The sequence below is a fragment of the Arvicola amphibius genome, chromosome 3 (assembly GCF_903992535.2).
Source record: "Arvicola amphibius chromosome 3, mArvAmp1.2, whole genome shotgun sequence".
NCBI lineage: Eukaryota > Metazoa > Chordata > Mammalia > Rodentia > Cricetidae > Arvicola > Arvicola amphibius.
In genome coordinates, this window is record NC_052049.1 from 134,613,889 (window position 1) to 134,627,004 (window position 13,116).

Sequence of the window (13,116 nt, forward strand, 5' to 3'; positions counted from 1 at the left end):
AAAGGCGCGAGCCACTACTCCCGGTCCCCAGGCAAGGTAAATATTATAGAAGATATAGAAGGCTGTAAAACTCAGTCGCTAGATTCAGCCCCTAACATTTCGGTTAAATATGTCCAGTTTTTGAAGATCATCCCCAATTTGGGTAGTGACTGTGCTTTACACACCCTGACACGCCGCAAGGCATGCTGGGATTCGTAGTCTATTTTTCTAAGACCAATCTCAACGCCGCCTTCCACACATCGCCTTGACGCAGCCGGAGGGGCGAGGCGCTTATCCAATCGGAGGGTTGTAACGTGGCAGACACCCGCAGCCCCGCCCGCGGCGGCTCCTACCACTAGGCGTAGCGGCGCAGGGGGATCGTGGCCCGCTCCTCGCGCAGCGAGGCCTCCTGCAGGCCCAGGTCCACCCCCGCGCCCCGGCGGCAACGCGCGTACACCGCGTGTCCACACCCTTTTCCGGTCCGGGCTCCCGCGACTGCTCTCGCTGCTGCCGGTGGATGCTGCGCCTCTCGGAGCGCAACATGAAGGTGCTCTTCGCCGTCGCTCTCATCGTGGGCTCCGTCGTCTTCCTTTTGCTGCCTGGACCCTCCGTGGCCAACGATAAGAAGAAGGGACCCAAAGTCACAGTCCAGGTCTGGGCTCTTCTCACCCAGCGAGGCCCGCCTTCCGCCGCTTGCGATCCGGTCCCGGCCTAATCGGGTCTGGCTGAGTAGTTCCGACCTGAGCGCCCTTGTCCTGGTTCAGCCCATCCTTGGGTTGGCTATGACCTCTTGGAACCAGGCTCGCCCTACCCACTCAAACTAAAGAATGACCCTGACTTCCCCAGCCTCCGCCCTTGATCCAGGATGCTCAGCTGCGGACAGCCTCAAGGAGGCCCCTTTGCACATACCCTGTTGTACCCCTCTTTTACCGTGGCCACATCCAGCTTGCAGTGCTTTGTAGCAAGCACAGCAAATATAGTTAAGCTTGCAAGCGTAGTGATCTCTATGTATTTTTTCCTTTTAATGTCACTTTCTATAATCTGGAGTAATTGTAAGAGCACAGATTGCTATTCTGTAGTCTGAGAACGTAAATTTCCTTTAAAATGTTACAGTATTTACTTGCTGAGGAGAGGGACTCATACGTGATTGCTATTCTGTAGTTGAGAACTTAAACTTCGTTTAAATGTTACATTATTTACTTGCTGGGGAGAGAGACTCATACGTGCCACAGTGCAGCTGTTAAGGTCAGAAGACAACTTGCAGTAGTGGATTCTCTATTTTCATCATGTGGGTCTCAGGACTTCAAGCTTGGCTGCAACCATATTTACCCATTAAGCCATCTGGCCAGCCTGTGGTCATTTCTTTTGGGGTGGGGGTGGAGTGGCTAATGCAGCAAACCAAGTGTTGTGGCATATGTCTGTAATCCCAGACACTTGGAAGGAATACAGTTTAGCAAGACCCTGTCTCAGAGTATTTATTTCTGGGGTTACTTGCTCAGTGGTTACTTGCCTGCCCGTCCTGGGCAAGGCCATTTTGTCGGTCCCTAGTATTGGTTTGGGGAAGTCTAGAGCTTTTATTATTGTGAGCCACCATCTGGGTGCTGAGACACGAAGCTGTGTCCTCTGGAAAAGCAGTGGATGCTCTTAATAATTGAGCCTTTTGTCCAGCCTACACATTTGGTTTGTACAGAGGTTTGTCACTGCCAAAATCAGACTTAGCTCAGCTTTAGGGCTTTAGCCACAGCGCTCTCACACATCATGGTATTTGTTGGGCCCTTCCTTCTCTACCAAGGCCCCGTTAAAAGGCTAAGCTTGGCTTGTTCCTTTTCTTTAGGTATACTTTGATCTCCAAATTGGAGATGAGCCTGTAGGCCGAGTGGTCTTTGGACTCTTTGGAAAGACTGTTCCGAAAACAGTGGATAATTTTGTAGCCTTAGCTACAGGAGAGGTAAGTGGCTGGTCCAAAGGTAAGCAGCTCCACGTCGTAGGGGTGAAGCAGGTGGGACTGCGGAGTGGTCCATCTTCCGCAGGAACTGACACCAGCTTCACTAGCTGGCTTCCCTGAGGACCAGATTGTGTGTGTGTTGAGAATAAAGGGGTCCAGCCGAGCGGTGGTGGTGCCCACCTTTAATCCCAGCCCTTGGGAGACATGGGTAGGAGGATCTCTCTGAGTTTGAGGCCAGCCTGGTCCACAGAGTGAGTTCCAGGACACCCAGAGCTGTTACACAGAGAAAAGAAATCCTGTCGCAAAAAAGCCAAAAAAAAAAAAAAAAAAAAAAAACAAAAAACGAATAAAGGGTCCAGTTTGTCCTTAAATTGTTTTAAAAAGACTTTTATTTATTATATATACAGGGTTCTTCCTGCATGTATCCTGCAGTACAGAAGAGGGCACCAGATCTTATTACAGATGGTTGTGAGCCACCATGTGGTTGCTGGAAATTGAACTCAGGTCCTCTGGAAGAGCAGCCAGTGCTCTTTACCTCTGAACCATCTCTCCAGCCCTGTCCTTAACTTTTGCAGAAGGCCCTGGTACTGCTGAATTACTCAAAGCCTCAGTGCCCGCATTTGGGCACTACACAAAGATCGATTTGGTTCTTCCACCCCTGCTGCTTTGTGTAACTGCTCACAGCACAAAACATAATCCAGGGTGCTAAAACTGGCAACCTCATAGTTAAGGGAGCTGTGAGAACATAGACAAACATGGCATTATTTGACTGTAATGTTTGAAGACTAATCTTTAACATTTGAATTTATTTGAATGTTCTTAGACCATGTGATACAACTGCTATTGGGATAAAATAAGCTATCAAATTTAAAAAAAAGGGGGGGGGGTCCAAGGGACTTGACCCTAGAACATAGCACAGAATTTTAAGAAAATGTATGTTCTATTTCATGAAATTTGTATTTTAAGGTCTTCGCCCATTTTGTTTTGTTTTTCCTGTGTGGTCCCTGGCTGACCTTGAGCTTCTGATCCTCCTGCTCCTACCTCCTGAATGCTGGGATCCTAGGCACGCATACCATGCTCAGTGTCTCTAGTGCCCAGTGTAGAGCCCAGGAGGACATGCTAGGACAAATACTCTGCCTGCTGAGATGTATCCCCAGACCTTGCACTTGTTCTTAGGATAAGAAGAACAGAAGGAAAAGGCATAGCATGACCATGGGTCACGTCGTTCAGGAATTGCATAAGGGCAGAGGCTAGGGATCTGGTCTTTTCCAGATGTGCATGCTTTGACATGTAATAACTAAACTACACTAAATGCCGAATATATCAGAACTCTAGGTGATTTTCTACAGGGCCTGTTTGACATCTGCTTAATGCCTCGTGCAACCTCCTTCTTATCCCTTTTTCCAGAAAGGATTTGGCTACAAAAACAGCAAATTCCATCGTGTCATCAAGGACTTCATGATCCAGGGTGGAGACTTCACCAGGGGAGATGGCACAGGAGGTAACTTCAGATCCTCTGAACAGAGGCATTTAAATGGGCATTTCCTGTTCCAACCACATAGTCCCAAAGAACTGACTCAGAGGCTTACTATTACTTATAGTGCTCAACTGGTAGCTCAGGCTTGTTACTCGCTAACTCTTACATCTGAATTAACCCGTATTTCTGTTTATGCTTTGTCGTGTGGCTAATGACACATCCTGCTAGCTCGACGGCTGGCTGGTATCTCTCCTGACTCCTCCCTCCTTCTTCCCATCATTCTCAGTCTGATCACCCTGCCTCTACTTTTTGCCTGGCTATTTTTATTATTATTATTATTATTATTTTATTCCTGGGTCTCAAACATTGGAAGAAGAGAACGGACTTATGCAGGGTTCCCTCTGACTGCACATGCACTGTGACATGAGCGTGTGTACCCGTACACATACACAGACTAAAAATCCAGAGGCTGGGGAGAAGACTCCGGGGTTAAGATGGCTCTTGCAGGGGACCTGGGTTCCCTTGTGAGTTGGTGACTTCACAACTGTTCATAGTTCCAGCTCCAGGGAATCCGACAGCCTTTCTCGTCTCCTCAGGCACACGCACAGTGCAAAGATGTGCATGTAGGCAAAGCACCTGTGCACCTGGTGATGTATACTTGTAATCTCAGCACTCGGAAGGAAGGCAGAGACTGATGGAGCTCTGAGTTCGAGGCCAGCTTGGTCTACAGAGTTGAGTTCTAGGATTGCCAGGACTACACAGAGAAGCTCTACTCAGGGAAAACAAAAGTTGATGGTCTTGGAATGTAACCATTTGTAAGGTAGCTGGATGGAAGTTCTGGGATAGAAGATTGTGATTTATGTTTACTGTCATAAAGACTAAAATACAAATTTCTTCAAAATTTATTTCTTGTGACTTGGGAGCTCCCCGTGTCTTGAGGAAGTAAATGAAACTAGATTAGTGTTTTGGTTTTTGTTTTAAATAGGAGCAATTGAAATCCCGTGGTTAGTTAAGGTTTCTAAGGAAGTTTCTCAAATAGGAAGTCTTAGCAGCATACAGGCAAGAGTCATTGCAGGAAGCAGGCCACCTCACTCCTCCCTTGATATCTGGTCTAATCTTGGTTTTCTGCCTTCTCGGCTCCTACAGTCAACCACCTCTCCCTTGTCAGCCTCTGGCCCGGGCAGGTCCCAACCTGGGGCATCCTGAGGAGCTGTGGGATGAGCACAGGTGTGCTGAGAGCAAAGGATCCCATGCAAGTGACGTGAACGGAACGGCATTAAGCCAGAGAAAGTGGCTGTGTCTTGGCTGGCCTGGAACTGAGAGATCTGCCTCCTAAGTGCGGGGCTAATGTCATTCTCCATCACACCTGGGCTTTATGTGCACGTGCTAAAGTCAGGACACCTCACAGGAGCTGGTTTTCCTCTTCCACCCTGTGTCCCATGCCTGGCAGCAAGTTCCCTTCTGTGCCAAGCTGTCTCCGGCCTGAGAAGATGCTGCTTCAGTACTGGTTTTCTCAGGCCCTTCAGTCCATTAGTGGGAAAACAAACTTTGCAACCAGGAGTTTGGAAAGGGTGTGGAGCTCTGTGCTTACTGTCATGGTCCTGGACCCATACCCCACACAGACACGACACACATTCTTAAGCATTTTTTATTTTATGTTCCAGCCTTGAAAAGAGGCTCTTGGCTCTTAAACCAAATAACAGCCCTGTGTTATTCCTGTTTTTCCTTCCCCGGCCAGCCCCCACCTGCTCTTCTGCTCCGCAGCTGCACCTGCCTTGTGGCTCTAGAAAGGCCATCGGGTTGGCTATAGCAGCCCTTTCTTCTGAAGGTTTCCACACCCCAGCATCCTGCATAGCACCAAGGCCCCCCTACAGGCCTCAGGACATAACCAAGATAGCTGGTAACATGTACCTCGACAGTCATAAAACTCTTTGTAATAGTTTGTCCAAGTCAGCCTGGCCTCATATCCCAGATGGTCTCATTCCTGATGGCTTGAGTAGAAGACGTGAAGGCCATTTTTATGTCCTTGTTGGCCAGTCAAGCCTGACCTGAGCCCTGAAGATCCTCACCCCAGCACCTGCCTATTTTGGTTTAACCCACTTTGTTTCAACACCGTGACCTCTGATTCTCTTCCCAGGAAAGAGCATCTATGGTGAGCGCTTCCCAGATGAGAACTTCAAGCTGAAGCACTATGGGCCTGGATGGGTGAGCATGGCCAATGCAGGCAAAGACACCAATGGCTCCCAGTTCTTCATAACTACAGTCAAGACGTCCTGGCTAGATGGCAAACATGTCGTTTTTGGCAAAGTTCTAGAGGGCATGGTAAGTTTAAAAGTGAGGGCTAGACCTTGATGGTCCTTACCAAGGATCCAGCTAGAATAGGCTGGGGCTTCAAGTAGGAAATCTTTTCCCCAAAGGCACCTAAGCCACAGACACAGACCAGCTGTGGTTCCTCCTATTCTAGCATAGGGATGGGTAGTGTCAAGAACAAACATCCCGACTGAGTGACTTGCACATGCCCATGGTCCTAGCTGTTGGGGAGGCTGAGGCAAGAGGCTAGGCTGGACAGCAACATGAGACCACATTTCATGTAGCTTTGACTGCATGAAAGAGTGTTTAACCTAGCATGCATAAAGTCATAAAGTCATAAGTTCAGTTCCCAACACCACAGTCAGGAAAAAAGAAAAAGTGCATGATATCCAACCTATATTTCCATGCCCCGCCCCCCCAGGGTTCTGAGTCTTCCCAAACCCCAGACAACCTGTCCAGAAGACCTTGCTGAGTTTGCCTGCTGTGAGGTCCTCTGTTTTCGGTCACTCCCACCTGAACGGTGTTGAATCAGCTAAGCACCTATGCTCCGCATTCACCTGGCCATCGGTTCCTGAGCTCTTGGTTCCCTGGGTTTCCGTGTTCGTCCCATGTGGGTCTCAACCCTCCTAAGCCACTCCCTGGGGCTGTCCCAGCAGTGTGCCTCTTGACTTCTACCCTCCACCCCCACTTTCTTTCCTAGGACGTAGTGAGGAAGGTGGAGAGCACCAAGACTGACAGTCGGGACAAGCCCCTGAAGGATGTGATCATCGCAGACTGCGGCAAGATCGAAGTGCAGAAGCCCTTTGCCATTGCCAAGGAGTAGTCTTAGCCTCATCCCTCTAAGCAGTGTGTACGCAGGTCCTGTCACTACCCTCACAGGGGTGAAGGTAGCTAGTCACAAGGTTTCATGCCACTTGGCCCCAGTGCTTCCATCTGAGGGAGTGGACCCACACCCTCTCACATTCCACAGGCCTGTTTTTATATCAAACTCGAATCAGTGCTGATCAATAAAAGTGGGTTTTCTTTTTTTATAACTTAGGTGTGGGCTTTGAGGGTATATATAAAGCACCTGTCCTGAGTGTGCATCCCAGCATGTCTAGGACTCTTTTGTGGAGATAGATGCATCCCTCTTCCTTGGGCTCCTTCCTAAGCCTGTGCCTAGGTGGTACCCACTAGTCATCAGGCAGAAGCTACCCAGCTACTGTGCCCAGCTTCTGCCACCTGCCAGGCTGAGCTAGGAAATCCACCTGAATCTTCTCAGCCTATGCCTGAAATTCCTTTATGTTCTTTTCTTTATCTTGACTTTGCCTTAGCCCCTGGGCAAGTCTGCCAACTGCAGCTGTCAGTGCACACCAAGTTCAGAGCCTTGAGTGGGGCTGGGCACAGCTGAGCCTCGGCTAGTTACACCCTGAGGCTAGTCCAAGGGTCGACCCAGTTTCTTATATGAAACTCCTAGGACTGAGGCACATAACTGTCCTGACAGGTGACCCGAAGACGGGGCTAGCCAGGGCATTGGTGATGGAGCAGGATGACGGTTAGCCTTTGGCCGGGCTAGTGTTGAAGCCATAGAGACCCTGGAGGACACCATCCACCACCACTTCTGGGAGAGGTTCTGTGGGAGAAAAGGTGAAGGAGAGGGAGCTAGCATATGATGGGCCTGGCCTAGGTCTTACAGCACTCTGTGCTGCCTACAAGCTCAGCTGTCTACCCAACGGGATGCACTGTTTGCTTTCCCCTGCCCACATTCTGTTCATATTAGCTTTGGAGGACAGGCCACAGGGGAGCAGAGACAAGGTGAACCAACTGGATTACACTAGCTTCTATGAAGTAAGTTACAAAGCAGGTTACAGAAGCAGATGTCTCACCTGGGGGAGGGGTGTAAATGTAGGGATCCATACAGAAGCCAATGACGGGCCGGTGGTGCAGCTGTGAGCTGTGAGGAGGGAGGAAGAGAGTCCATGAGAGTGAGCCATGAGAGTGGAGGTGTGGCAATGCAAAGACTCTAAGGACCAAAATAAGCTGGGACCCACAAAGGAAAGGAAGGAATTAGGAGACAGGTTATTGGCCTGCCTCCTAGCATGTAGCCACCAGGGGGCAGCAGGCACTTAGAGCAGGACTTGGACTTGCCTGTTGTCACTAGGCAGGAATTCCCTCAGGGTGCTGAAAAAGAGAAACACTGTAAGCTGCTTGAGGATACCCAGGGGACTGTTGCTTCTATTTTGTAACAAGCCCAGTTCTGGAGATGGACACAGCTAGGGTAATCAAAGCTGTCCGAAACCCAGTCCCTCCACCAGGGTCAAGAAATTTGCTAGGGGAGGCCCCGAATCAGACCAGAGCTCAGCATTTGAATGAAGAAAGCTTGTTCTTCAGGACCCTTTCACAGCCACTTGCTGCTGAGAGCCCTTGCCACACCCTGGCAGGGACCATCCTTGCCTCCAGCTGCTGGCCTTGGAGTCTGTGGGGAAGTGGCGAAGCCTCAGGAATTCCAATAACTCCTTGGGCACATCCTGGTTCAGGTACAGGATGCCCTACAGAGGAAGACAGGAAGCCTGTAATCAGACACAGCTGCTAATTACACAACCCATTGCAAACAAGCATTTGAGGACCTTTGTTCCAAAATAATTAAGAATTTCAAGGCAGAAGCAAGTATTGGTCCAAGCTTCGGGGCCATTCTGGAGAAGGGCTGGACTGCAAAGGCTAGCCTCTTAAAGTGGGCAGGTTAGTTCAATGCCTGTCACTGCTGCACACACCTCATGAAGATAACAGAATTTTTTTTTTTTTTTTTTTTTTTTTTGGATAACAGAGTCTTACTCTAGGGCTGACGGATCTTGAAGGATCCACCTGTTGGTTATTCAAAACTTGCAAAAATCCAGATAGAAACGTGTACTCACTATTGTTCAGAAAAATGGAGCTTGGGGTGGTAAATAACAATCTCAAGTTGTGGGCCCCCACATCGCTATCTGGGTCACCCCTGGTCCCTGAGGCTAGGAGCAACCAAGTGTCCTGTGCACACCTGGATATAGGTCTCCAAGCCCTGCCGGCGCTGTTCCAATCCTCTGGTCCTCCAGTTGGGCAGGCGTTTTGAGGGAAAGTCAGGCACTTTGTACCGTTTCTTGATCTGTCATCAGTTACCGAGGTGAGATCCCAGCAAAGCCCTCAAGCCCATTCCACCAAGCTGATGCATCTCCAGTCCTCCCTCTATGCCTTTAAGCTCTAACCTGGGACTGCTGGTGAGAGGTGGTTGGGACAGAAGTGACGTGCCCGAAAGTAGAAAGGACGTACTCAGACAAGGTCAGTCTGAGCTGGGATCTAGCCACTGCGCCCTCCCCGCAAGGGGCCCTGCAGCCCTTGGGTAGTTGCCCATGATCTGCACCCTCCCGGGACTGGGACAGTAATGGGGGTGGGCAACCAGAAGCTGGGACCGGATCCCTTTCGCCTGCATCCAGGGGATTGGCCTGGAGCCGGATTGGTGAGGTGGGCGCCACCTCACCCGCTTGTGTAGAGCGTGGAACTCGCTGTATCGCCTTGGCACAGTGTGTCTGCGTCCGCTGTACAGCACCTCGACTTGGAACACCTAGCGGGCGGAGGAGTGCGGGCGGCTGGCCTAAATGTTGCGGCAGGACCCGCGCCCACTTTCTGGCGTTCGAAAGGGACAAAGACGACTTGGTGTGCGGCCGCCCAGGGAAATCCCTCCCGCACCCCACATACACCTGAAAGAAAAGGCTGACGGGCCCGCCCCTCTGCTCCACAGGATCCCACTAGAGCCCAGATCATCATCCAAGGGACTGGCAAAGCCAGTAACCCCGAACCTTTGTGATGGACGTCCTAGCCCGGTATCCTGGTTCCCTTTTGCGATCGTCGAGGGGATGGATATTCGGTGGATCCCCACGATCACCCTCCATCCATTGCTCACCATGTGGCCTTTCTCTGGGCTCTGCCTGGACTCTTTGGCCTCGGGCCCCACCGAGGGGATGTGAACTTCCAGCATCCGCGCCCTGACCCCGCCGCAGCCGCTCCTTGATTGCGCGCTAAGGCACCCGAACTCCCTAGAGCAGCCAGGCAGCCCTATGAGGCCACCCCGCCCTTGGACTCCAGGCCCGGCCCATGGGCTGTAGGTCCCGCCCCATTTTCCGGTCCTTCGGGCTTAGGCTCCACCTTCTGGTCCAGGACCCCGCCCTCGAATCCGTAGGTCACGCCCTTCCCTCGAGTCCCTGGCTCGCCCCTCCCGAGGCGTTCCCTGTTGCACTAAAGCTGAGGCTTAAAGATAACACCTTGGTCTAGAGAGGTCGCTAGCAGTGCCAGGATGAGGAACCCTCCTCAGAGTCAACCGTTTGTTAAATATTTCCCTAGTGTGTACTGCCTGTCAGGTACGCAGCCGAGCTAAAATTTCACCTGATCTTTGTTGAGTGCCCTGGATTCTGAAGTGGCAGATGAGGGCACAGGCAGGGTTCCCTTCCCGTCTGGGCGTCCACCCCAGGACTATCCTTGCTCTCAGGGAACCTGACCACCGAGACCTTCCCCTTTCAGGTGGTCCCTGGTAGCGCTACTAGAGACTCCAACTGAGTTTCTGGGCGAGGCTAGGATCCTTCCTAGCTTTGATGGGCACCCACAGACCCTTCATTTGCTCCATTCATTCATCCACCCATCCATCCTACCTTAGCATCCCTAACTTGCTTCATGTTTGTGTGTTGGGAAGAGGCGATTTAAAAACCCAGGTTCACATTGAGGCCAGCCTGGTCTAGAGAGCGAGTTCCAGGACAGCCAGGGCCACACATAGAAACTGTCTCAAAAAACCAAACCCAAACCAAACAAACAAAAATTCTACTACATTCCAAGAAAGACCAGCAGGGTAGATAAGAGCAACCTGGAGCCACCTCCAGGACCCCCACAGTTCCTCTTCCTCACATCCTGTCCTGTACCCACCTACCTTTCTTATCTACCCATCACTGCCCACCTATCTCAGTGGGACAATCCCTTAAGGAAGCCCTTTTTAAAGAAAAAAATCTTTATTTATTTTAGACAAAGTGGGCTGAATTGCTCGTGCTGACTTTGAACTTCTGGTCTCAAACAATTCTCTTAATTCTCTTGCTTCAACTTCACAATTACCCGGACACAGACCCACTCCTGTTTTGCAGACGTGTAAAAAGTCCACACACTTCCTGATATCCAGGTTGTGTAACTTTCTCTTTTTTGTTTGTTTGTTTGTTTTTGTTTTTGTTTTTCTAGACAGGGTTTCTCTGAAGCTTTGGAGCCTGTCCTGGAACTAGCTCTTGTAGACCAAGCTGGCCTAGAACTCACAGAGATCCGCCTGCCTTTGCCTCCCAAGTGCTCCGATTAAAGGCGTGTGCCACCACACACACACACACACACACACACACACACACACACATGGCGTGGGGCGGGGAAATCCATCCTATTGGCTCTGGTCCTCTAGAGAACACTGACTAATACATTTCTGTAACTTTATGGGGGTGTCTTGAAAATTTGGCAATAATACAAAGTTTCTGAATATGCAACAACTAAAAATTAATTAAAACTCCAGCAAACCCAAGGTCTGTCTGGCAGTTCTTGCCCATGTTACTTTGGCCTTGGCAGTGAGCATATGACATGCAGACGTGCATACTTTGCCCTGTGCATGCTGCATGCTGCATGCTGCCACACCATGCACTGTCAATGAACCTTACCTGAAACGCTTCTGTTGTAATTTGAAATTATTATTATTAAATTCATGAATTGCTATGTTTTTAATGTACAAACTTTTCTACTCTTATAAAAAACATAGTGATTTGATTCAAAAACCAGAGACTTGGAATTTTCCTCTGCCCTTCTTACATGGCAGCATGTACGTATGTGCCCTGTTTGTTCTTTGCCAGCTTGGCACAAACTAGAGTCGTCCTGGAAGAGGAACCGTAGTTGAGACAAGGCTGCACTCTTGCCTGGAGATGTGCCTGCATTTTCTTGATTCATGATTGATGTAGGAGGGGCCAGCCCACTTTGGATTGAGCCACCCCTGGACAGTGGTCGGGGTGGTATAAGAAACCTGACTGGCTGGATGGTAGCAGCACAAGTCTTAACCCTATCACTCAGGAGGCAGAAGCAGGCCGATCTCAGAGTTCTAGGCCAGCCTAGTCTACAGATCTAGTTCCAGGACAGCCCGGGCTACACAGAGAAACCTTGTCTTGGGGGAAACAAAGAAAGGTGTCGGGGGTGGGGAGAAGAAATGAGGGTGACAGGGAGGAAGGAAAGAAAAACAAATAATCAGAAGGCTGGGCAGTGGTGGCGCAGGGAGGCAGAGGCAGGCGGATCTCTGTGACCTCGGGGCCAGCCTGGTCTACAGAGCTACTTCCAGGACAGGCTCCAAAGCCACAAAGAAACCCTGTCTCAAAAAAACCAAAAGAAAAAAAAAAGAATAGAAAGGGGACAAGCCAGTAAGTAGTGTTCCTCCATGCCTCTGCCTCAGCTCCTGCCTCCAGAAGCAGGGGCAAGTGAATGTCTGTGAGTACAAGGCCAGCCTGGTCTACATGAGAAATTCCAGGACATCCAGGGTTACATAGAGGAAGCCTTTTCCAAAAATCAAACAAAAGATTTGCATAAAAGTTTTACAAAGTTGGGAAGATTTATAGAACATCTGTACTCAGCAGGCTTAGCTACCTTTGATGGAAGAAAAATTTTCTCACATAGGTCAACCTGGTCTACACATGGCCAGTTAGGGTTACTTAATAAGACCCTGTCTCAAAATGAAAACATTAATTAATTTAGTCTTGGGATTAGGATAGAATTTATAACAATTTCTTAAATGTCTCTACACATACTTCCGCCACTTTTTCTATGTATTTATATGAAATGATGCTCACACCACTGATGATTTTAAACTCAGAATACTCATCAACTCTGATAAACATTGATGATGTCCTGTGTCCTACAGCATCAAATATCCAGCAAGACGTCATCTTTTTTGCTGTAGAAATAAACAAGTACATCCATCCCCTTGCTGTGCAAGCTTACTTCCCTCTTCAGTAAGCAGTAAAGTCACAGTGTGTACAAAGGGATTCTTCTGTACAGACCTCACACAATAGGGCCCTGTGAAGGTGAGAAACCCTGCCTTTCAAGGCTCATACCTGGGAGGAGGTGTTGGGGTAGGGCCAAGATCAGAGTGTCTGTCTTAAGGACTGAGGTAGGAGCCACCTTGCTCGGGCTAGTACAGAAATGCTACGCCGAGCATGACCTCACCAATACTGGGTCCAACATTCTCTTTCTCCAATTTTAGTGCACCAGGGCCCAGGAATCAGGAAGCTGACACTTCCCAGGTAGAGGTGGAGGTGTGGTCTCTGGAAGGGAAATGACCCACATGGAGGAGAAGTGCTGTGGTTTCATTTCCTCTTTAAGATGTTGGTATCTGAACTGA

At 49.6% G+C, this 13,116-nt stretch overlaps 2 protein-coding genes across 3 annotated transcripts; one reads left to right on the forward strand and one right to left on the reverse strand.

Moving 5' to 3' along the window:
- Window positions 1-437: 437 nt before the first annotated feature.
- On the forward strand, window positions 438-6,745 carry Ppib (peptidylprolyl isomerase B). The gene is made up of 5 exons (XM_038323480.2): window positions 438-631; window positions 1,814-1,927; window positions 3,332-3,425; window positions 5,539-5,723; window positions 6,412-6,745. The coding sequence occupies exons 1-5, from the start codon at window positions 497-499 to the stop codon at window positions 6,532-6,534; spliced, it is 651 nt and encodes a 216-aa protein (XP_038179408.1). The 5' UTR covers window positions 438-496; the 3' UTR covers window positions 6,535-6,745.
- Snx22 (sorting nexin 22) lies at window positions 6,070-9,752 on the reverse strand. 2 transcript variants are annotated; one of them, XM_038323482.1, is made up of 7 exons: window positions 9,625-9,752; window positions 9,202-9,285; window positions 8,725-8,829; window positions 8,145-8,239; window positions 7,839-7,871; window positions 7,577-7,644; window positions 6,070-7,323 (listed from the first exon to the last, which is right to left on the reverse strand). In XM_038323482.1, the coding sequence occupies exons 1-7, from the start codon at window positions 9,697-9,699 to the stop codon at window positions 7,247-7,249; spliced, it is 537 nt and encodes a 178-aa protein (XP_038179410.1). In that variant the 5' UTR covers window positions 9,700-9,752; the 3' UTR covers window positions 6,070-7,246. The 2 variants fall into 2 exon arrangements, with proteins under 2 accessions (XP_038179410.1, XP_038179409.1); XM_038323481.1 differs by having other exon boundaries at window positions 6,070-7,644.
- Between the last annotated feature and the right edge of the window lie 3,364 nt (window positions 9,753-13,116).

Coding starts and splice junctions, on each gene's coding strand:
- Snx22 (XM_038323481.1), bottom strand. CDS start 9,699: ATGCTGGAAGTTCACATCCCCTCGGTGGGGCCCGAGGCCAAAGAGTCC. Junction 9,286..9,624: donor GCCCAGAGAAAGGCCACATG/GTGAGCAATGGA, acceptor TCCGCCCGCTAG/GTGTTCCAAGTCGAGGTGCT. Junction 7,645..7,838: donor TTCCTGCCTAGTGACAACAG/GCAAGTCCAAGT, acceptor CCCTCCTCACAG/CTCACAGCTGCACCACCGGC.
- Ppib (XM_038323480.2), top strand. CDS start 497: ATGCTGCGCCTCTCGGAGCGCAACATGAAGGTGCTCTTCGCCGTCGCT. Junction 632..1,813: donor GACCCAAAGTCACAGTCCAG/GTCTGGGCTCTT, acceptor CCTTTTCTTTAG/GTATACTTTGATCTCCAAAT. Junction 5,724..6,411: donor GCAAAGTTCTAGAGGGCATG/GTAAGTTTAAAA, acceptor TTTCTTTCCTAG/GACGTAGTGAGGAAGGTGGA.